The sequence below is a fragment of the Arachis hypogaea genome, chromosome 19 (assembly GCF_003086295.3).
Source record: "Arachis hypogaea cultivar Tifrunner chromosome 19, arahy.Tifrunner.gnm2.J5K5, whole genome shotgun sequence".
In the NCBI taxonomy this organism is placed as follows: Eukaryota; Viridiplantae; Streptophyta; class Magnoliopsida; order Fabales; family Fabaceae; genus Arachis; species Arachis hypogaea.
In genome coordinates this window covers 125,458,769-125,484,078 of record NC_092054.1, presented here as the reverse complement: position 1 = coordinate 125,484,078, position 25,310 = coordinate 125,458,769, and the positions used below count along the sequence as shown (strand labels likewise).

General features: G+C 35.1%; 3 protein-coding genes across 5 annotated transcripts; all 3 read right to left on the bottom strand.

Moving 5' to 3' along the window:
• Positions 1 to 783: 783 nt before the first annotated feature.
• On the bottom strand, positions 784 to 6,079 carry LOC112775685 (uncharacterized). 3 transcript variants are annotated; one of them, XM_072227557.1, is made up of 9 exons: positions 5,634 to 6,079; positions 5,355 to 5,480; positions 4,171 to 4,372; positions 3,456 to 3,846; positions 2,814 to 3,049; positions 2,521 to 2,736; positions 2,328 to 2,420; positions 2,129 to 2,230; positions 784 to 1,323 (listed from the first exon to the last, which is right to left on the bottom strand). In XM_072227557.1, exons 4-9 carry the CDS (start codon positions 3,835 to 3,837, stop codon positions 946 to 948), a joined length of 1,407 nt encoding a protein of 468 aa, XP_072083658.1. In that variant the 5' UTR covers positions 3,838 to 3,846; positions 4,171 to 4,372; positions 5,355 to 5,480; positions 5,634 to 6,079; the 3' UTR covers positions 784 to 945. The 3 variants fall into 3 exon arrangements, with proteins under 3 accessions (XP_072083658.1, XP_072083656.1, XP_072083657.1); XM_072227555.1 differs by having other exon boundaries at positions 4,171 to 4,351; positions 5,634 to 6,043; XM_072227556.1 differs by having other exon boundaries at positions 4,171 to 4,351; positions 5,566 to 5,704.
• A 622-nt stretch (positions 6,080 to 6,701) lies between these two features.
• Positions 6,702 to 16,006, bottom strand: LOC112778700 (uric acid degradation bifunctional protein TTL-like). The gene is made up of 7 exons (XM_029295504.2): positions 15,743 to 16,006; positions 15,590 to 15,669; positions 15,325 to 15,510; positions 8,033 to 8,250; positions 7,841 to 7,942; positions 7,581 to 7,674; positions 6,702 to 7,187 (listed from the first exon to the last, which is right to left on the bottom strand). The coding sequence occupies exons 4-7, from the start codon at positions 8,189 to 8,191 to the stop codon at positions 6,934 to 6,936; spliced, it is 609 nt and encodes a 202-aa protein (XP_029151337.1). The 5' UTR covers positions 8,192 to 8,250; positions 15,325 to 15,510; positions 15,590 to 15,669; positions 15,743 to 16,006; the 3' UTR covers positions 6,702 to 6,933.
• Positions 8,536 to 12,069, bottom strand: LOC112775684 (uncharacterized). The gene is made up of 3 exons (XM_072228503.1): positions 9,866 to 12,069; positions 9,474 to 9,785; positions 8,536 to 9,259 (listed from the first exon to the last, which is right to left on the bottom strand). The coding sequence occupies exons 1-3, from the start codon at positions 12,067 to 12,069 to the stop codon at positions 8,536 to 8,538; spliced, it is 3,240 nt and encodes a 1,079-aa protein (XP_072084604.1).
• Positions 16,007 to 25,310: the final 9,304 nt, after the last annotated feature.

The following is a 25,310-nucleotide window of genomic DNA, read 5'->3' as shown; positions in this document are numbered from 1 at the left end:
ATTATAAATTTTTAAAATGATAAACATGAAAGGAAATTTACTATTACTTATTATATATACTAACAATATGTCAATAATTTTAAAAATTTACTAATAATACTAATAGTTAGATCAAGAAAACTCTAAATTTAAAATATAATAATAAATATGTCATGTGATAGAAAAATAATAAACTAAAAAGAAATATATATATATATATATATATATATATATATATCACTACAAGAGAGGCGGGAATTGGCGGCGGTTTTTTTCTTGATTAGCGGCGGTTTCAAACCGCCGCAAAATCAAATGCCGGCGGTTAATAGGATCGCCATGGATATGGGCGCCGGGATTGCGTTTGGCGGCGATTTTCACAAACCGCCGGTATAACCGCCGCAAAATCAAATTTTTGCGGCACACAATATAAAACCGCCGCCAAATGACTCTGACATGATTTACTTCATATTTACCGGCGGTTTTCGAACCGCCGCAAGTTAGCACGATATGTCCAAGTTGAAACCAATTTAAGGGCATTTTATAAAACCGCCGCTATATAGGACATTAGTTTTACTCAATGTTACCGGCGGTTGCAAACCGCCGCCAAATCTAGAAGTTTCTACACTCTCTAAATCCAAACAGAGGCGGTGTAAAACCGCCGCCAATTTAAGAAAAAAAAAAGAAATTTCGGTCTTTTAAAAAAACCTGTCCAATTTATTTAAAGTATTATGGAATTTTTTTAATTCTTTTTATATTTATTATTATTTTAAAAGTGAGTATTTTCAACAAAAATAGAAGCTAAACTTGTAGCAAAAACAAAATTGACTATATAAGCAAAACAAAGTTATTTATCCATCAAAATACGAAGTAAATAAATCTATTCTGTAGAGTTGCTCAGTCTAATTCAATAAAATGTTTGCTTCAATGCAAAATAAGGTAAAATCCTAATATTCTATTTTCACTCTATCATTCCACGAAACTCATCCCTGCAGCGATTTCTGGGGGAAGCTCCTCACCCTGCCGTTGAAACAGATAAATTAGAGCACTCTCCATCGCCTTCAACTTTTTCTTATCTGATGCTGCCTCATCCTCGATCGCCTTTCTCTTCAACTTCTCGCCTTCTAGCTCTGCCTGCAGTTCAAGCAGCTTCCTCTGAGTCTCCTCTTGTTGGACTCCGTTGCCAGATGCATGTGAATTCGGACCGAAGAGTTGGCTAGGAGTCGGTCCAGAACCCACACCACGTACTCTGCCCGGTTTCTCTTTTCCGAAAACCTGAGCAATGGAATCATTCTGAGACAACATTCTAGAAGACTCATCATGTTGCTCGATCTCCTCAATTCTTTCCTACATACACAAATTAGCAATCTCCTCAACTAACTTATCACTTACATCATGATAAAAAACACACAAATATAGCAGCAAAAAAATTTAGGATTACACATAACTCCCAATCAATAAAAAATCCAAAGGCGAATGAAAACAAAAATAACAAACAATCGAAAAATTAAAATTGATTTCTGATAGTAAATGAAATGCAAAGTAAAGCTAATGATAGTGGATCAGAGAAGCACCAGTGGTTTCCGTAGGTTCTACGTAGAAAAATAGAAAGTGGCTATAGTAATAAAAATTCTAGTAGATTAAGATAATATAGTCAGTTAAATTATTATTTTATTTGTTCAAGCAAGACTACTAATTAACTAAAGACCAGACTCATATATGGTGGTAGACTCCCGTGTCATCCACCAAAACTCCTCGCACACCCAGTCAAACACATCGGCTCTCAATATTGAAATTTAAAGAGATCACCTTAATTATAAATATACTATAAGTACACCCGTTAATAAATCACACACAAATATTTTTGCTTCGAAGATATTTAATTTCAACCTGACATGGATGTAATGCATGGTAATAATAAGCACGTGTGCCCAACTAACTATTGTCTGCACTTATTCATATCCTTAATACTTTAGATATATGTAATGTAAATAATTGGATACCGCCAGACATGGAATAAAAGATTGAGTTAATAGTCAAATTTGTTTTTGAAAGATCACTTATTTTTTTAAATTAGTTCTCAAATATCTTAGTCGTTATAAATTAAAGAAATTATTAAAAATATAGGCTGCAATTAACGAGTAGTACTTACACCAATTGCTCTCGCTTCATCATTGATATATGAGCCATCCTTTTTCTTGTGCACCTTGATCCACAACTCCCCTCTACCGACTATCCTTCCTTGTTCTTCCGACTGTAACAACAAAGTTTTTGCATTGAAATTTTTCACAAAATCAATAAAAATTAAATCATAGAGATAGTTCAATAACTAAATAAAACAAGTAGAGTACCTCTTCTTCCATCCGCCGTGCGAAACTTTTCGAGCCGCCAGTGTGAGTATATTGTTGTTTTGATCGATTGACCGCGTTTTTCTTGCACTTCTCCTATTGGTCCATCCGAGACAAAGGGCGATTAGAATATGATAGAAAAGGACTCAATGCAACATAATTGGTATTCTTGTGTAACAACGATACAGTATATTACCTTCGTCTCAGGTTTGGCGCGATAGTCAAGGTACCATCTCCAATGCTCTCGATCAATTCCCGGCGGTCGATTCTCAAGATTTTGTTCAGTCGTGAATGTTGGCTCATAAAAACGGTCATACAACCTCAGCCTTGTTTCCTTCCAAGACTTCCCCATACTTTTCAAAATATTTTTCTTTATAATTCCTTCGCTGTCTTCATCAAAGTGGAATATTTGCTACACAGATAATAATAATAATAATCAATAATTGTAAAAATAAGCAGATTTAATTTACCCGGGGTATAAACTTTTACCTTGACACATTCGTTATAGACCTTGTCTTTCGTAGTAATCTCACGCCAACTTGTTCTACAGATGGGAAATTTTCCAAAATCAGATCCCAGCAGACCAAGCATGCCACTCAACAGTCCAGCTTCGTCCCCAATAGCTTGCTTTGCATTGTTGAACCTGAGCACAATCTTCCTACCGTTAGGCCGTTCCATAGCCTCCCTCACGCTTAATTTTGCCGGCTTGATTGTGCCGTCAGAATCTATAAGCCAAACATAACATTTACGTTGTAAACAGCATGTCAGAAATTTATTATATAACATAATAATTTCAACATAATACCTTATTGTGCGCCTAGCAAAGGAAGCATGATGGATCAGACCAGCATAAAACATGTTTAAATTGGTACAGAATTGCAGCACTTGAAAAAAATTTAACAAAAACTGATTGACTTTTATTGTAAAAAACTAAGTACAATGACAAACTTAAAATTAATTTTAAATGTGGGAGGCAAAAATTAAATTAGGGTAATAATTCAGAATATTTTTAAAATATTTTGATAGCTCACATAATATATTTTGGAATGACCGAATTAGAGTATATTGTAAGTTAATAATGGATGGAGCCTAAGTCATGTTGATGAAAGAAAAAATAATTAAATACCATACCGATGGTCTTAACCGCCCAAAACTCTGTAGTCTTGCGTCCTCTGCGGCTCTGAGCTCCAGAAGCATCATGAAGGTCGTCAACTTCTTCATCAGGAAGGGTTTCCTCATTTGCATTAGCGTCCAAGTTTAGATGGCCTGGCAGCGAGTTCCGGACACTGTTTGTGCTCATCTGTGGAGCAGGCCCTGGTTCACTTCGCGGGGGACGGAAAGGGCGTGAAGTAGCGGAAACCAAATCACCGCTTGCAGGGACACTATCCCCACTGTTCGGGTGAATTTGAGAGCCATCATGGTGGGGGTCCGACGTCGCATTCGCTTCCGTTTGAGGTTGCTGAAACCCTGGTCCAAACTTTGATTTTTTCGTGAATCGACCTTTCCGGGCCATCTTACAATCCTGACACCAACAAGCACACAAAAAGGAATATGAATAGTCATGGTCCATAGTTGTTATCTCGGATTCATAATCTCAAGCAGCTCATGAGATCCAATACTTGTTTTTTAATCCATGTTATTTTTATTTCTACGTCATCGGCAGAATTACGAGGTTTCCAAAAACAGAAGAATTTTTAGCAACATGCTCCTATGACAATGCAGGTTCATGAACTATACCCCTGGGTCATCTATGAGCAAATTATATCAGCCATGCATGTTGCCATGTCCAGGTAAACTCATGCTTCGGTCAAAATACACAAGAAATAATTAGAGGACGGACCCTTACCTGAGAAGAGAAAGCGAGACAGCAGTGCTTTGAAGTGGAAGGGTTGCGATAGACGAGAGAAGCAATAGGTTTCAGGCCTTCGTCAGGAGGGGGCTTCGACTGCTTGGGACTATGTGAGACACCGCTGGAGGTAGGTTCAAATGGAGTCTCGCAAGGGAGAATAAGAATTTGGGCGCCGTTCCTTATTTCATCTCAAATTTGGCTTTAGCAATTTGTTAGTATGAAAAATTGGGTTCCCACTCTTTTATAATAATAATAATAATAATAATAATAATAATAATAATAAAAACAGCCATGTGTAACAAAGGCATGTCCTTATTAATTCACACCTGCACACCGCCTTAAGTACAAGTATCGGGGAGTGTTAATGTATATATAAACATAGGAATGATAATATAGGGGTTTTTTATATCTGAACCAAAAATTAGTTGTCACATCTTTTTCAAGATATAATTTTCAGATAAATATAAATTATAGTGACCTCTATTACTATTAAAAAGGGGATATTATTCTCGTATCGAATATATCAAAAATGTATTCTTATTGTACCAATTAATATAGCATCCCTATCTAATAGCTCACTCATTCAAACTTGTATTACTGCATAACTATAAATGCCATATTTCATACATAATTAGATAAATAAATTATCTGAAAATTAATATCATAATATTGATCAAAATATAAACACAAGGACTACCCAATTATCCAAATACGAGTAACTTTGACGAGCCCTTGCTGCTAAGGCAAACCAAACCTCCATACCTATCTATCTATCTATCTATCTATCTATCTATCTCCCTGTATTTCCCTGCTCTCTCTATGCATGTTTTGTTGTTGTTTTTGCATGTCTCATGAATTTTTTAGCTTCACCAACTTTGATATCAATCAAAGGAAAAAAGGGCAAAGAAGTTTGATTTGTATTGAAATGAAATTGAAACTGCCCTAGAATGCAGAAATCATAGAGAACAGGCCATAACTGTCACTGTTATGTGATTCTAGACCGCAATCTAAGTGAAGTGAAATTCATCCATACAAAAACAAGCACTTCTAATGCCATATTGAACAAGCACTTCTAATGGGAGAGCAACAACATCGAACCCTACCTACCAGACACAAAAATCATAGGAATCCAAGTAGGCAACGAAGTTTACATAGATGAAATTACAACAATGTTTTATCACCTTGTTCCAGCAGTGATCAACATCCAACATGCATGACTCTCAGCTTGGCCTTTCATCGAACATCCAAGTCGCGTCACCAAGCTCCCTTGCAGTTCTTCAAGAATCATACCCTCCTTCAGCTGGCACCTTCAAGAACGACATAAATGAAACCATGAAACAATTCTATAGGTTCTCATCGAAAACAAATTCACCATTTTCTTTCAATGCATACCCTTTCTTTGCATACAAAAACAGCCCAAATGAAATCCCATTAGGTAAAATATAACAAAATAGAAATACCCAACAAGATGCTATATGCTCAGGTAGATGCAGTCGCCCTTTGAAATTGCAAACTTAGTGTTCAATGATATTGAAATTAGGGTTCCAAAAAGAGGGTGGCCTTCAGAGGGGGACATTGATGTTGCAGAAGCAACATTGCAGGCTGCACCAACATACAATAGGAACTTATTTGTGAGCCAAATGGAAAATGAGGGAACACCATCGAACCGAAGGATGAGATTGGAGGCTTATTTGGTTGCATTGTGCTATGAAGAGTTGAAGCCAGGTGCAGCTTCTGAAAGATGTTGCTATGGAGTCGGTAAACCCGATTAAAACAAGAAGCTTATAATGTTGGCCTCTCTGCTTTTGCAACTACTTTTAATCCCTCCACTTCGATTTCTCTTACCTCCTCTGCCACCCACAATAAGCCTAATCAACCTTGCTCCTTTCTAATTTTTTAAATACCCTATCATAATATTTTTAGACTAACTTAATTACGAAAACTATTATATCTTCTTTTGTCCATTTCTATAGAAATCAAAATTCATTGAAACAGGCAGCACCACCAAAGAAATACCCAAACTTGGTCTACTGGCTATGACTGTGTTTGCTGAGATCAATACTTTGTGGATTTGTATAGAAGAATATTTTGATTCATATATATGTGGTTAAAATGTTCATGTGAAAATTTTCTTTCGAAATAAGTGCATGTTATTTAGGCTAACTCCTGGATTTTATTGTTAACAGGGAAATATATCTAGAAGCAGTAACAACTTAAAAAGAAAAAACTCAAAATCATCACTTTAAGTTCCTTCATATATTTACTTTTATTCTTCTTAAAATCTCCAAAATAGCCAAGTGCATTTAACACTCTAATTCTTTTTTTTTTTTTGTTTCTCTTTGTATTAACGTAAAAAATTGGCTAAAATGATAACAATAGATAAAGTTTGAGTATTTCAATATATTTATACGAAACCTGACAATGAGTATGTTAGATTTATATTGTCCATATAATTATTGAACAAAGAAAGTGTCAATTGTCGTGAGCAAGTTTAATAAGTATATATCTGATAAGTATTACTAACATACTTATTAGCAATGAGTCATCCATATTTCATGATATTGTAATAGTGCATGTATAGTAAATTAACCAAATAGTAAAATCTTTAAAACAAGAACTACATAAAAAATTAAATATCAGACAGTGGCATGAAAAATCATAGATGAAAATATATTCTCCTTAATTAATATTGCATAGTTTTGTCTCGGCTATCATATGCAACCGGCCTCGAAGTTCTTCACCTAAACCAAAGCTTTCCCCTTAAGGATTCAAGTATCTTGTTGCCCACATAGCCAAGTGCCACGCATTCTTCTTCTCGGGAGACATTCCACTATAAGGATATTCATTCTCTTCGGGTGTTCTATTGAGGTCGTAGGACAGCATCGAAGCCGTTCGTCCAGCAGAATCTTCGCCCTCAGAGATATCGGAGGAGACAACATTCTCTCCTTCCAATGAATCTGGAACCACCTCCACCAGGTCTTCAGATTCCTTTTGTATATTGTCTCGAGACATTCCTGAGAGGTGCAACGTAGCCAAACAAGCTCGGATTAGGATGAATTAGTGTGTGAATTGACTAATCAAAAGGCTTAACATTTAGAATCAATTGCTTCTTTAATCAGACAACATTGGGATTACAATTAGTGAAGCCAAGGGGTGACCCCTACTTCAAATAAGCTGCAGATTGGGATTGAGACTCTATGCAACTCAACTAGGCCTGGCACCTTTAGAATTGATATAAAAACGATAAAATCTTATATGTACATGAAATTAGTTAGAGTGATAATATATATATAAGTCTGAATTCATGTATGTGTTAATTAAATAATTCTTAATTAGATTTGTCAAGCTTATAGTGGATTAGATAGAAACAGATCATATAAACATTACAAAATCCGAGTCTTTCTTACTATCCCATAGTCGCTCAAGACCATGTGCTATGAGTTTGAATTCCTCCCGTGCTGCAATATCCAATTCAACAACAAGAGTGTTCTCATAGCGTGACTGCACAAAGAAGCATAACTCAAAATGTATAAGTACTGCAGCTAGAAAAAAAAGAAATTTCACTTTTTCTTATTATAAAACATTGAGCAGTAAGTAGAACATGAAACCCAACTTGAGCAGGTGCACATCATGCCAAGGCAAAGAAAAGTAAAACATGAATATTTACCTTCACCTCGTCAAGTATTTCCTGTGAGCACCACGTTTCCGTACTTGTTCTAAACTCAAACCCAAATTTAGCCCGGTATTTTCGGTCCCATTGAAGCATTTCCTAAAATTTTAGAATAACCACATGAATATGGTTTCTTTCCACGAATAAGAAAAGGGTTTAAAAAATGAAACTGGGCAACAGCAAACAAACCCTCATCATTGAACCCGGCGCATGACTAATGGCTCGATAAAGGTGACTATGTCCAGAGAACGCATCCAACCATGATTGTATACAGGACTCTTTGAACCACAACTGCCTTGCAAAGGAGGTTGCATGGTCCAACGAAGAGAATGGAGACGCATCTATCATCTTCTCTGCGAACAAATGGCTTCTGGTAATGAGAAAGAAGTCTCTGCTCTCCAATTTCCCTGATAGTCCACCAAAAATAGAAAGAATGTACAAGAACAATATAAAAATGTGATTATAAGAAGTCTTGAAGGAGAGAGAACAGCATTGTGAAGACCTAGTTAAATAAAAGAGCTTTATATGAGAGGATAAGTTTTAAAAAATCTCAAATAACTCTATAAAATCAACCTATTGTCTATTGATATGACTAAAATACAATCCAATATCTATCGTAGGTGAATCATGATAGTAGTATATATCCAGAACTCCAATGAATATGAGATACATGCATGATGGAGAACAATGTTTTAGGAATCGGCGGCCTCATCACAATCTTCAACCCTTTCACTAGTGGACTCCTCTAAATCACCGTCTCTTGTCAACCGCAGGCCTTCGACATCAAATTCAGGCAAGCTAGTCATACAGGACTGTGGATTAAGGTCTACCTCACAATATTCATATTCTTCGCCCATGTCAAACAAATCTCTTGGCTTCACATGGACTACTACACTCCATCCATTCTCCACCATATCCTCCACGTAGAACACAAGACGCGCCTCAGATGCCAATATATACGGCTCATCGTCTTCTCGATCACCGGTGTGAATCGGAGTGGCAAAATTGACACAGGTGTGGCCCAAAACGTCTTGCCGGATGCCTCTGCCTGACGTGGTGTCTGCCCAAAGACACTTGAACAAGACTACAGTGAATTGACCACTGTAATTTATTTCGATGATGTCTACTAATTTGCCGTAATACGAGACCCCGCCAACAGCAACATTGGCATCCCGTTTACTTGCATAACTTCTAGTATCTGAAGTGACATAAACCCCGCTATTCTGTGTTTTCATCCCTTCCTCCCTCGACATGGTTCTAAATTTAAATCCATTGACGTTGTAAGCCTGATAGCGTTTGGCCTGAGCAAGGGGACCGCAGGCGAGCCACTGCAACTCATTCGAATGATTGGTGCTTCCAAATGGGACCTGGCATTGAACAATTAGAGGCAAGATGGCATCGAATGGTAGTAGGATCCTGAGATATTAAAGATTACCTGATGTCTAAACCAGTTGGAAAATCCTCTGTGCACAGCACTATCTACCTGAGACTGGGACCGTGTTTTACTTCACAGTTTTCTCTTTGTCATGGCTCTGTACTCACTGTGCATACAAAAAGTTTGTTCAAGTTTAGTACTACCAATACCAAGTTGGCTCACTGTATAATTTTAGAACTCAGTCTCTGTACTTACTCCAAGAATTTCTCTACAGCAATGCAATTGACCAGTACATGACGATGTGCTTGATGCTTTTCGGTTGCTGTTAGAGTAAAAAATGAAGCTGCCCCGACCGCCTTTCCAACCTCTGGGAACATATTGGCAATCTCGCACGGCGGAGCATCGGTCGGCCGGTCATCAACGCGCGTCGGTCGGTTGATCCTAGTCTCGACGTTATCTAGGTATCTCGAACAGAATGTGAGAATCTCCTCGGATAAGTAGCCCTCTGCAATCGATCCTTCCGGTTGTGCCCTGTTACGCACGTACTGCTTGAGACGACATAGGTACCTTTGAGAACATAACATATAAATTACTAGATGACAGCTGTCCTAATAAAACAGGTCGAGAAACCTTAAGTAGATCAATACCTCTCAATTGGGTACATCCACCGATAATGCACTGGGCCACCGAGACGTACCTCCTCGACCAAGTGCACAGTTAGATGAACCATAACTGTAAAGAAGGAAGGTGGAAATATCATCTCCATGTGGCACAAAGTATGGACCACACGATCCTGAAGGAGAGGAAGTTGTTGAGGATCTATGGATTTACTGCATATTAGTCGGAAAAAGGCTGATAACTCAGCCAAGACGGCGGACACTGGGGTGGGCAACACGTGTTTTGACGCAATTGGCAGTAAATGTTCCATTAGAATATGGCAGTCATGACTCTTCAAGCCGAATAACTTGCGCTGTTTTAAATCAACACAGCGAGAGATGTTACTAGAGTATCCGTCTGGAAAGACCACATTCTTGATTGTCCTAAGAAAGACATCCTTCTCTGGATTCCGCATGGTAAATACTGCAGCGGGATACTTTCCACCTTCAAGTGGCCACATATCCTGCCGGATGCCCATCAACTGGAGATCTTTTCGAGCTTTTAGGTGGTCTTTGGACTTACCGCTCTCGTTCAACATGGTGAAAACAATGTTGTCGCATACATTCTTCTCTATGTGCATCACGTCAAGGTTGTGACGTAATTCGTTGTTCTCCCAGTACGGCAGGTCAAAAAATACACTCCTCTTTTTCCAGGGAGACTCGTCTTGCACCACGGTCTGCTGTCCGCGCCTTCTTTTACCACCCACCACTTGCACCTTGCCTTGTGAGACGGGAACACCCTCCAATTGTCTCAGGACATCCCTACCAGTCAATTTGGTAGGTGGGGATCTATCCTCTACCTTGCCATCGAATCTACTCCGATCCTGTCTGTATCTGTGATCGCGATTCAAGAAGCGACGATGACCCATATAACACCATTTTTGACTGAAGGTGAGTCGCATAGTCTCGGCATCCAAATTGCACGTGGGGCAAGCTCTCCCGCCGTAAGTATTCCAGCCAGATAAATTGCCCAAGCCAGGAAAATCACTGATAGTCCACATCAGTGCAGCTCGCATCTTGAATGTTTTCCTCTCACTCGCGTCGTACGTATCAACACCGGCCCACAACTGCTTCAGCTCATCGATCAGGGGCTGTAGGTAGACATCTATGTCATTACCAGGCATTTTAGGACCAGAAATAATCATAGAGAGAATGAAGTTGGTTTGTTTCATGCAAATCCATGGGGGTAGGTTGTACGGAATAAGAATCACTGGCCATATTGAGTACTTTGAACTGAGGTTTCCATAAGGATTGAAGCCATCACTGGCCAGGGCTAAGCGAACATTGCGCGGATCGCGAGAAAATTCAGTATATCTCCTGTCAAATGCTTTCCAACCCTCGCCGTCCCTGGGATGCCTCAAGGAACCGTCAGTATTGGTTCCTCTCTTGTGCCACAACATGTCCACGGATGTCTTGCTGGACATGAATAATCGCTGTAACCGTGGAATCAGAGGAAAGTAACGGAGAATCTTCGCCGGCAGAGGTTTCCCATTCTTCTTGACAACGGCGTTGATCCTTAATAAGGAATTCTTCCGGGTCTTTTGCTTCCACCTGGATGCTCCACACCGTTTGCATTTAGACAGGTCTTGATCGGAGCCCTGATACAGCATGCAGTCATTTGGACATGCATCTATCTTCTTATACTCAATACCGAGCTTCCTTATGATCCTCTTGGCATCGTGCAACGTCTTCGGAATCCCTGCATGCTCAAAGGCATCCCCCAGTAGCTCTAGAATCAAACCGAAAGCCTTGTCGCTCACTCCGCACATGCACTTGATATGGTACAGCCTCACCAAGAAAGACAGTTTCGAGAATTTTGAGCATCCCGGGTACAACTCCTGCTCGCCATCCTCCAGCAAGTCGTGAAAGGCACGAGCCTCGCGGCTAGGTTCGTCAGATAGGTACGGCAACCCCTCCGCAACGTCTCCGACATGCCCATTCATCGAGTCTTCATCCTCATTTTGCAGTCCTGGCAAGTTGAATGCGTCGTGGACCATGTCACGCATTTGATCTCCTGAATTTACAATGGGTTCTAGTTCTTCCCTACCGTTGGATCTCTCATCTACGATCCTCTCACCGTGATGTAACCAAAAGGTATAGTTAGGGGGAAAGGGTTTCATCAAAAGATGATCGTAGGCGTCTTCTCTAGTTTGGTAACACCGAAACCCACACAAAGGGCATGGACAATGTATCATCCCATCGGATGATGCATTGGCAAATGCAAAGTCAAGGAATCTATTTAGACCATTCCTATATTCTACATTCCCTCGTGGCTTTGTAATCCAGCTCTTATCAATGTCTAAATAAATGAAATAGCAGAAATAAATAACAAAATAGTAAAAAAACATAGAACTTATAAAAAATAAGGGAGAAATGGGGGGTGTGTCAAGAGAACCAATAACAATTTATCACAATTATGAGATGGGAGAGTACCATATGTAATAAACTCGACAATATATTACAATCAAAACCATGTAGGGAGCGACGGAATAACTCAAAACGGAAACAGAAATAAAATTTACTTGCATCCCAGATAACATGTAGCACACGAAAGATATTGGGGAGGAGGCTTACTCATTGCAAAATTCTGTGCTTTCTAAAAAATTACTGGGTGAAAGATTTGCTGGTTCCAAGTCCAAAAAGTGAAAAGAAAATAAAAGTTTCCTTAAAAATTGAAAAAAGAAAACAGAAATGAAAGTTAGATTTAAAAAATAATGAAAAAAAAATTATAACTAAACAGTCATGAAAAAAGAAAATAGCACTGAATTTTTTGAATTAGTATAAGCATAACAAATTGTCAACAGGCATCATGTATAGTGGAAAAATAAATTCAAGACTAATGTAATATACAAAGATTATATGCTGCGGTAGTGTTTGGAATTTGAAAGTCAAAAGTGGAGGTCAAAATGGATTTATCATGAAAAAGGAAACAGATTAGTTTATGATATGCTCTTGGTATTAACTGTTAATGCGAGAGATAGAAAGAGTAGAATTTTTGTTCTTTACTTGTTGAAAAGCTAAGCAATTGGTTTGGTTATGCCTATAAAATTATATATTAATTGAAACTACATGTGATCTAGTACATGATTGATCATTGATCTTAATCATAAAGCAATGAAAATTATTGAATAAAATTGGTCACAAAAAATTAACTTATTATAAGATCTAAATCGTAACCTTAAATTATTGGCATAAAGTTATAATATTTGTTTAATTAACAAAAAATAATAAAATCTTCTTTACTAGCTAACAAAGAGTATTTAAAGATGGGTTCTTAATTAACTACTTATTTAAGAAAAGCCCCATTTTATGACTAACTTGATAACAATAGTACAGGAATTTAAAAATGGTAAATGATGAGAGGAAAGAAAGGCACAAGCTGTGTGTGAAGCCCATGCATCATGTAGATGAGCATTTCAAACATGTGTCGTGACACAGATGTATATTGTACTAACAGTATCTTCTATTCGCCAATTGAAAAGAAGAAAAAAGACACTGATAAAGCAGCTTGTTATATATAAGAATTGGGACACTATCACTTTAGCCCTTTGGCCTTTTTCAATCTGAAATTTATATGCTTAGAGTTAACAGAGTAGCACTGTATAAGCATGGCACAAGTGCATTACTCTAAATTTGTCCTAAGCTATTTTAACCAATATGCAGCAAAATCCTATGTACCAATACATAATTAATAAAATAACAAATTCAGCTTCACAAAGTTTAATTTCACCTCTTCTAATGATATCAGCCAACTTCGTAATAATATATTTTTACATCACAGACCACTAATGTTCAACACTTCTCATGCAGAAAACATTCATATAAAATAGCACCACCCAAAAAATCATGTCCACGATGTTGAAAACTGTGTGTGTGCATAAGTAAAAAACACCTTGAAATAGTTGTTATAAGATTACATTTAGTATTACATATAAAATAAATAGACAGCACAATAAATACCAAAAAAAGTCAACATTAGATCACTTTTCATGCTAGTAAAAAATCAGCCAAGTTGAAGGTAAAAAACGAAGGCAGTTTTAAGAAACACAATAATAAAAAGAAAGGTTTTATCATAGTACTGATTTATAAGTGTTAACCAAATAGATTTTTATTGTAAGGTTTGGAAAAAAACCACTTTGTTAATGCAACAGAATAAAATTAGTTGCTGCTAGAATCCAATCCAGGTAAAACTATATCAAATGCATCTTTGTTGAAATGTACTAGTAGTAGTAGATTTGAAAAACACATCTCAAGGTTCAAAAGGAATTTAAATGTTCTCACTTGAACTGAGATCAAACTGCAGAAGTAATATCACAGTTCATAAAAAAAAACTAACACCAATTAATTAAACGTTATAATCAAATAATCACAACTAAGTAACCAATTATTACTAAGTAATGAATTTACAAATACAAAAAAAAAAAAATAAACTGCAGAAGAATCACATTATCACATTTGAGAAAACAAAATTAAGTAATTCTTTGGTAAACATAAACATTGCTAATTTTATTTGGCAATCCACCAACCCTCCATCGAATATATTAGCCCTGTTTTTTTTGTATTCCATGACTTAAAGAATTTTGTTATAAAACTCCACAAATAGAAATTTAGTATTTGTGAGAAACACACTAACAACTTAGTTAATACTTTGACCAACAAATCTAACTGAAAATCCTAATTTTCTGCAGGGAACAAGAATAATAGAATAGAGATAATGGGATTCACAGCTGATTATTGGGATACCATTATGAGGATTTGAGCCATGGAAGGAAGATGCTATAACAATGATAATTATAGTAACAATAAGGAAGCATATAACTGAGTTCAATTGAAATTTTGTCTTCAATTGCAATGAAACAGTAAACTGTATTAACCAAATATGAAAAAGAAAGAGGAAACTTTCGTGAAGGGCAAAGAAATTGAGGTCAATTAAATAAATGATAAATTAAATTAAACAAGCAAGGTCTATACTAAGTCTATAGTAAAAAGTAAGTTATTAGGGGTAGACAACCATAGTAATATTAACAGATCAATTCATTCAGGCTGATCATACACAGATGTGCAGCTGTATGTATACTCTAATTAGATTAATCTTTTAACATAGCTAATTAACCATACTCAATTCTTGTTGATCATAGACAGAGTAATATGCTAACTCATCATACTCAATTCTTGCTAATCATACATAGAGTAATACACTAATTAATCATACTGAATTATCTATCTAGATAATCAACTCTCTATTGTTCAAATAGTTAAAGTAATGACAACAACAGATAAATGATTAGGCAGCTGAGCTTGCTCATAGTGGATGAAGTCACATGAATCAAATCCCTAACTCTAAACAGCAGCAATTAACCCCAACACATAGAAGATATAGACAAATTATTGTTTAAAAGTCTGAACCAAGAATGAAAACACGAAAAAGAGGCCAATATAGATGAACGAACCAGTGAAGGGGGATATGCTCAACTTCAACCCCGGTGAGAGAAGCACTGATGACAGCTGTGCGGCTCGACAACCAACACGAAAGCGCAAAGTGGAGCAAAGGTCAGGGATTTTGCACACAATGGCTGAGAGAGTATGGTTTCAGGACTCGTGGATGACAGGCAATAGCTCGAAAATTTTAGGGGTTTCTGCAAAATTGGGGACTCAATTAAAGGGTATAAGATGACAGGGGGGAATGGACACAATGAATTATGATAAGATCCTCACCTGGGTGGGTTCCTGCGCTGAAGTTCACGGCTCTGTTCTTGCTCTTGGTTGGCGCGCTGCTAAAAGAAACTCGCGGGTTTCTGCACAATTGGGGGGAAAAAATTATTGGTTGTGATATAAAAGGGGGAATTGGAACACTAAATCAAAACTCACCTAGCGGCGTTTATGGAAGTAGTCGCCGGGTATATTGTGGCACAGGGGGTGGGTGTGTTTCGCGCCTCTGCTCTGCTTTGGTGCGCGCCAAGAATATAGGGTCAGATGAGGAATGTTGACGATATATATCCTGATTTAGCTGCGGTCTTCGCTGCCCAGCCGCTATCCAGGAGCGTTTTGCGTCATTTATCCAGACCGCTGGTCATCTCTGCAGCTATCCGTCCAATATGTGGCGATTTTGGCCACAGCCGCTGTTTCTCCGCCACTACTCTCCGCTTCTGCGGTAGTGTATATATTGTCCAAAATTAAATTAAAATTATGTTTAAAGTCTTAATATCATAATTGAGGTATAATTAATACCTAAAATTTAATAAGTAAATAGCTAAAATAAGTTAATTAAATAACAATAATTAATACCTAAAATATTGAAAAGGAATTTTTAATAAATATGAGAAATAAAAATAAAAAAATTAATAAATAATATTAGTGTTTAAATGAAAGAATTGATAAAGAATAATAATTATAAGTAAAAATAGTATTTTTATTTTGGAAAAAAAAATATGAGAAATTGTTTAATAATTCGTGCCATGTATATGATAATAAATTGTTCAATAATTCGTACTATGTCCGTGATAAGGTTGAAATTATAATTTTAAATTATTTTATTGAAATTAATTTGAATTGTAGTAATTTGATTAATAAAAAAGTAACATGTTATGCGTTTATTTTTTCTTAAACTAATGTTATGTGTATCAACTCTAATATAGTTATTAATCATTTTTGTTAATCTACTTTTTTTTTCTAAATTTATTATTTAAAATAACAATTATAAATATTAATAATTAAACAAATTATTATATTATAATTATTTACGTTTTATTCCCAAAATTAAAAACATACTATTTCTTTTTTATTTAATGGTTTTTTATTTATACTACCAGTATATATTTAATCAATTAGTCAATAGTTTTTTTATTCGTAGAATATATTTATTTATTTTGTTTAAATAATTTTAAATCTTTTCTTATTTAAGTATACATATATATTAAGTTACATATATTAATTATTTTTTAATTTTTTAATTATAAATATTTTTTTAACCTATATTCATTTAATGGTTTTGTTATTCCATTAATACCATTATACGTGTAATAATATTCATAAATTATACTAATTTCCAAATATATATATATATATATCAATTATTTAATTAATAATTTTTTATTTTTAGAATATATTTATTTTGTTAAATAATTTTAAATACTTCTTTATATATATATATATTAATTGTATGTAAATATATTTAAATAGCATATATTAATTATTTTTTATCATGATTAATTTTTTGAATCTACAATCATTCAATAATTTTTTTATTTTTTATTATTAATGTCATCGTATATTTAACTTTCATAAATTATAATCATTTTTATTTATCTATACATATATATTAATTTTGTTAAATAATTTTAAATATATATATATATATATATATATATATATTAATTGTACATATAAAAATTTAAGTCACATATATTAATTTTTTTTGTTATGATTGTTCTTTTATATATATAATTATTTTTTATTCTACAATCGAATAATAATTTTTTATTTTTTATATCCATGCATATTCCTCCATCTCTTTTCATATGCATGATTAACAATTTTTTTTAAATGATGATATTTTAATTTTTTTCTTTCACGTATTTTTATATATTAGCAAGAAAACAAAACCACGTATTGTGACTCTTTTTTCTTTTTCACGCCTTAATCTTAATTAATCAATCTTGTGTCCACACAATATAATTAAACTTTTAATCATTCTAATTTATTGATGAATTATATTTCTCTTAATAATTGCATTACTAATCTTAAATACAAAAAAAAGGTGATATATATATCCAAAAAGAAAAATAAATTTAAAAATAAAAAAAATCATATTAAAAAGTTTAAAAATAACATATTCAAAAAGAATAGTCATAATATATAAATTGAGACAACAATTTAAATTTTTCTAAAACTAATTTAATCAACTACCAATATTAAAACTAAATTGTTTAAATAATATTTAATCTATTCTAATCTTTAGATACGTATAGATTAGAGTCATTCTCGTAACAACCAACCGAAATAACATCATAAGATCGAACATTTAGAATTCGTACATATTCAGACTATCTTCTTGTTAAAATTGTCAAATTAAATTGACTTTTATTCTCCTCAATGGCATTGCATTAATACACTAGAGGTCGGTAGTTTCTAAAAAAAAATCACAATATGTTATAAATTTATTTTTAATACAAAAAGTTTAAGAGAAGAAAATTTAAATATAGTACCAATCTTTGAATTGTATCTTCAAGGTTGGCACAAATTTTTCAAAACTGAACCTAAATTGAGGAAATTCAATCTCATTATATGCTCCACTTCAAATATTTTCGGACAAACGTAGAAAACATGGAGGGAATGTGACTTGAACTTGACCTACAAAGCTCTTTAGAAACAATTGCCCAATCAAAGAAGAATAACAGATTAGAAAAAAAATGCTTTGATTCTTAGATTTAGACTCACTAACCATAAAGAAACACTATATATAGCTTTTAGTAGTACAAAAATACTTATAGAAATTAATTATTGCAATATCAGTTTACTACTATAAACGTTAGTATCATATTTATAGCAATTAGAATTATAAATTTATATTTAATTTTTTATATAATTATAATTAAGATATTTTTTTAAATTAGTATAATTATGCATTATTTATTAAATGCTAATTGTAATATAATTCTAATAAAGATATTTTTTAAAATAAATTTAAAAGAGAGAATAGTGCTTTTATTTTGAAAAGAAAATAAATTCATGAGAAATTGACATCTTACTTTCATTAGTTGGGGGAAATTTCAATTTTGTGTTTGCTACGGTACGATAATAAATACATACATATCGATATATTTAAAATATGGACAAATAACAATAAACCATGTGGATTTTATTTTCCACGTCAGCACCTAATTTTTTTATAAAAAATATATATTATATTACTAATTTTACTAAAATATCCTTATAATTTAATAAAAATAAAAAATATATTTTTATTTAATTTTTTTAAAAGATTTGAATATCTTTTTTATATATGTCAGGCAAAAATTATTCTTTTAGATTAATTAATCAAATAGTTTAATTTTACCATTTCAAAATTTAAATAATCTAAAAAATAAAAATCAAAACACATTTAACAAAATTATTTATCTTTCCATAAACCCTAATCAATTTGTTCATACCAAAAAATGAAACAAATTTAAAAAAATATTAAAAAAATCACTTTGTTCTTGCTGGGTTTCTCCCCGACCTTCACATCCCTTCTCTTTGTTTGTATTTCCCTTTCGTCTCTTTAATCTCGTCTCTTCTCCCCGGTAAAGAAGACAAAGAAGCTTCCTCCACTGCGCCCTGGCAAGGTTACCGCAGCTTTTCCGCATGCCTCACCCAGCCAAGGAGAACGTCGTCATAAGGGATGAGTGGTCATACGCGATTGGATAAAATAAGGAATGAAGATATAAGGGAGAGAGTTGGAGTAGCACCCATTGTGGAAAAGATGGTTGAATCGCGTCTTAGGTGGTTTGGATATGTGAGAAGAAGACCGATAGAACATCCAGTCAGGAGGGTGGATGAGATGGAAGATGGACAAGGGGCGAAAGGCAGAGGAAGACCTAAGAAGACCATCCATGAGGTGGTCAAACGAGATCTACATGTAAATGGTTTCTCTGTAGACATGACACATGACAGAGTGATGAGCGGATAATTTATACGCTTTTTGACATTATTTTTAGTATGTTTTTAGTAGGATCTAGTTACTTTTAGGGATGTTTTCATTAGTTTTTATGTTAAATTCACATTTCTGGACTTTACTATGAGTTTGTGTGTTTTTCTGTGATTTCAGGTATTTTCTGGCTGAAATTGAGGGACTTGAGCAAAAATCAGATTTAGAGGTGAAGAAGGACTGCTGATGCTGTTGGATTCTGACCTCCCTGCACTCAAAGTGGATTTTCTGGAGCTACAGAACTCGAAATGGCGCGCTTCCAATTGCGTTGGAAAGTAGACATCCAGGGCTTTCCAGCAATGTATAATAGTCCATACTTTGCCCAAGTTTAGACGACGTAAACTGGCGTTCAACGCCAGCTCTCTGCCCAATTCTGGAGTTCAGCGCCAGAAAGGGATCAAAAACCAGAGTTGAACGCCATAAATGGATCACAACCTGGCGTTCAACTCCACAAATGGCCTCTGCACGTGGAAAGTTAAAGCTCAGCCCAAGCACACACCAAGTGGGCCCCAGAAGTGGATTTATGCATCAATTACTTACTTTTGTAAACCCTAGTAGCTAGTTTATTATAAATAGGACCTTTTACTATTGTATTAGGCATCTTTGGATTATATTTTGATCTATTGATCACGTTTTGGGGGCTGGCCATCTCGGCCATGCCTGGACCTTTCACTTATGTAATTTTAACGGTAGAGTTTCTACACTCCATAGATTAAGGTGTAGAGCTCTGCTGTTCCTCAAAGATTAATGCAAAGTACTACTGTTTTCTATTCAATTCATCTTATTTCGCTTCTAAGATATTCATTCGCACTTCAACCTGAAGGTGATGAACGTGACAATCATCATCATTCCCTATGAACGCGTGCCTGACAACCACTTCCGTTCTACATTAGATTGAATGAGTATCTCTTAGATCTCTTAATCAGAATCTTCGTGGTGTAAGCTAGAATGATGGCGGCATTCAAGAGAATCCGAAAGGTCTAAACCTTGTCTGTGGTATTCCGAGTAGGATTCAATGAATGAATGACTGTGACGAGCTCCAAACTCGCGATTGCTGGGCGTAGTGACAGACGCAAAAGGATAGTAAATCCTATTCCAGCATGATCGAGAACCGACAGATGAATAGCCGTGCCGTGACAGGGTGCGTTGACCATTTTCACTGAGAGGATAAGATGAAACCATTGACAAGGGTGATGCCTCCAGACGATTAGCCGTGCCGTGACAGGGCATTTGGATCATTTTCCCGAGAGAAGACCGAAAGTAGCCATTGACAATGGTGATGTATCACATAAAGCCAGCCATGGAAAGGAGTAAGACTGATTGGATGAAGATAGCAGGAAAGCAGAGGTTCAGAGGAACGAAAACATCTCTATTCGCTTATCTGAAATTCTCACCAATGATTTACATAAGTATTTCTATCCCTATTTTATTATATTATTTTCGAAAACTCCATAACCATTTGATATCCGCCTGACTGAGATTTACAAGGTGACCATAGCTTGCTTCATACCAACAATCTCCGTGGGATTCGACCCTTACTCACGTAAGGTATTACTTGGACGACCCAGTGCACTTGCTGGTTAGTTGTGCGAAGTTGTGAACCATGGTATTGGCATCATGTGTTTGGCGCCATTACCAGGGAAAGAAAGATCGATGAATTTTACATAATCAAAGTGTAATCACAATTTCTGCGCACCACAGAGCACAATGGCGTTGTTTGATTCATGTAGCCGACCCCACTTATTGGGACAAGGCTTTGTTATTGTTGTTGTTGTTGTTGTTGTTTTGTTTTGACTGACTTGTATGTTATATGTAAAGTAGTTTTCACAATAACCCAGATGACTCGAATATTTTAAGTACATCCATGTTATGACTTCATATGATTGTTGTTCATTTTGTTCTCTCTTTTTCCCTATATTCCCACTTGATATTTGTATTTAACTAATGATGGATTATTTACTGAAAAATCCAAATTCACTGGTGATTTGGGAGGTGCATTTTGGTGATTTTACTAATGGGGCTCATGTGATATTTGACATTTCTTGTCTTCTGGTGAGGCTAAGTGGCTCTGTCAGACTAGGCTTGTCGTGTTACTTCCTCATGGTTTATGATGGCCAAGGCCTTGAGCATTCAAGTGCCAGATTGGAATGCTTCCTTCAGGTTTTCTCGTTAATCTATATTCTAATTTCTTTGAACTACCACATTTGGCTGTTGGAACTTTTTGTTTTAAAACCCTTTTAGTGCCAAAAAGCAATTAACCTAAACAATGCTATGCTATTGATTACTTTTGTGGCTTTGCCTTCTATTTCTTGTTTCATTTGCTCTGTTAATTCTCAATTTGATATGTTTTTAATGGCAAATCGCTGATGACAATCCTTATGTTATTCCTGACATGGGTCTAACACTTCGGAAACTAATTCAGGAGTGCAATTTACAGATTGTGAATGTCACAACTCCTGCTAACTTCTTCCATGTTTTCCGGAGACAGGTTGGTAAAATTATTTAAATAGAGTTAGCTTTGTCACTTGAAGTTATGTTCCTTTACTTTTGTCATACTCTGCTGCTTTCCTCCTTTCAGGATGTTGCAATATGCTAAGATTTGGTGAATTACAGGTAGAGTTGAGCTTATTAGCTTGGGTTAGCTGAATTTCTATTTTGTTTATAATCAATTTAAAGATGCAATTGTTCTGTGCCGGAAGCTTTTTTGTGCAAAATCGCATTTGAGAAGTGCTTATTATTATTATTACTGAATTCTTGCTTATTATTATTAGTGCTGAATTCTAATTTTGTTCTTTATTCAATTTGTGATGAATTGAATTTGTGGTTTTTTGAGAAGGTGTCCTGCGGAATTAAGCTTCTGTGTGGAATCAATGCTGCCTTACCATACGGCCACTGCATCAGCACTAATGACTTCCATGCTTGCTGTCTCTCGCTGCAGTTATGGTTAGCTCTCGAAAGGTATCTTATCTTACTCTAAAGCAGTTGCTTCTTTAGTTATTATGAAGAGGTTCAATTGATTTTATTAAAATGGCTTTGGTTCAGTGGCATTATTTTTTGGAAGATATCTCTTGTCACATTATATTGTAGGTAGCACTCCATGCATTTAATGTGCATATTTTGTTTCAGTAACTGTGTTCTTTTGCAAATGGCCTACAACACTTTGTTAATTCACTGTTTTATTAGAATTCTTAGTATTGATGTCATGCCGTATGGTTGGAAGATGTGATATGAGTTTTTGAAACAGTATGAGAAAGACTTTTGAAGATATTTGCAGTTTATGTTTGAGGGAAAGAGTATTGTGTAGTGTCGTTCTCCTCTTTGGGTCACCTGGTCTATGCTCATTTTAATTGCCTGACAGTTGGATTTTACTTTTGAATTAGGTAGCTAAACATCTGTGTCATTCCTTATGTTCTTTCTTCAATTTGATTTTCTGGTAAGTGAGTGTTTCTTATCAATTCTCTGGTTCAACTTAATAGGTTCTTGTGAAATTTAGTGAAAAAAACTGTGTCTAATGCTTGATCAGGTGTTTCTCGATCTATTAATTCTATATCTAGGATATTTATAGGGCGATCTTGGAACATAGCAAATCGCAAGCTTGGCCCCAGAAGATCTCATCTCTCAAAGCTGAGCACTACTGTTATCAGAGAAAGTCCACAAAAATTAAGTTCAAGAGTCCACAATTGTGGAACACTGTGCAGGCCAACTCTGCTGAAGGAAGAAGTGGCAGTCATGAATTACGTTTTTTTTTAATTATTTTTCTTTGTTAGTTCTAAAATTAGACTTCTATATAGGTGATGCTTAAGTAGCAAGTTCCTTTATTACTAAATTTCACATGGGTTATTCGACCTCTTTGCTTTTGAAACTTCGAAACATTTCAACCATATAAAATGTATCATTCTTTGTAGGTCAAATATCTCGGTTTTATTCAATGATAACACTTAAATTATCCAAGTTCATGTGTCATCCGTGAAATATAAGGATGTTTTCCTATTTGAGATATTAGAGGATAATTGACCAACAATGAAACATGAAGTGCCGTGCAATTCACCAATCATCAAGAATACCATCTAATAAATGAAAAGAGCAAGAACACAAATTAGTTGGACAACACAACTCTTTATTGTCGTGAAATATTTATCAAGCAACCAACTTCTTTTGTATCTTGTACATAGCACTCTACCTCTTGGATAACTTCACATCAGTACACTAACTCTTATCACCTATAGAATGAATTTGGTACAAATAAATGCTCCACTTTTAAGTGTGTACTTGTCATAGCTCTATTATTGTTAGTTGTGCTGGCTCTGGCCTCTAGGTTCCTTTTGCAGAGGTGGAAGATTTGTTTTTCACATAATTGGAGGCCTGATTGTGTTGGCAAAATCTTATCTTGAGATTAAAGATTTCATGTGGAAACAAATCTTGCGAGTTTTTGCCAAGCTCAGTTGGTGGCATAAAGTAATTTTTAAGGGAATGTTTCACAAAAGATGACAACTTTGGTGAAAAAGAGTGTCAACTGCAAGCTGATCATAATCATTCTTGTTCTCTGTCATAATCCCACTCACCAAGGTGCGGAAAGGAAGCAGCCATTCATTGTAGGCCTTCACTAAATTGCTCCTAGACAATACTCCAGTGCGGTTTGTCTTTTCTGATACAAATAAGGACCAAAACCTTCACTTTTAAGTTTCATTGAATATGCCAATGACAAACATATGCAAAAAGCAAAATTTTGTCCCACTAGACAGAATTGACAACATGATCAGACAATGAAGTGATATCAAAAATTGTTTACACTTTTTTAATAAAAAGTTAATCTTATCTCCTGTTATAGAAAAATCCATCATTCAAGTAGTTCGTTGACTATATTTTGCTACTCATTAACTACTATTCTCTGAGCATTAGCTGATAAATCATAGACGTTATAGAGAAATTCTTACAAACTACTAGTTTAACATCTCATTGTTAGGCACGCTAACAATATAAGCAGTCTTACTTACTTTATTTAAGATATATCCATCTATCTATGGATCCCACCAAGTTTTACATATGCAAAAATAATATTGTAAATTTGAGTAACCTAGTGTCAACAAGGCAACTACTGCCAACAAATTACCCTTTTAGAGCCCTGACAAAGGAAGAACAATGTAACTGGCAGCCTTGGTCATATTACTTGAGTAACCTAGTGTCTGTTCCAACTAGATTAACAGAAACATAGGATCAAGATATTAACAAAAATAGAATAAAATAAATTAAACATCAAACTTGCACTGACTGTAGTTCTTTGCATGTCAACTGTGATATGATCATGAGAAAAACAGACACTTTATTTTTAATGTAAATACCATACCCATGGGATATAAAGTGATCTTCAAAAGCCAAGAAATCCCACAAAATATAATGGCAAATAAAAAGTTAAGAGCAAGCAGGATGCGAAATAGAGATGAATAAGAGTTGACAGGGGTAAGAGATGGATAAGAAATTAACAATATTGAAAAGATATTAACCTTTTAAAGAGAGCAAGTAATAAGTAATAACACACACAAATAAATTGTGCATAGCTGATTAGGAGCATTCCTCAAAAGAATAAGACATTTTCTAACCAAGAAGGTTATAACAAATATGACCAAAGACAGTACATAACCCCAGCATTAAGCAAAACTTTTTTAGAAGCCTATCCTCTACAAGCCATGTGCAAAAAGTATATATGCAAAAAAAAAAAAGCAATAAAAAACATTGCACTTAAATCCATATACC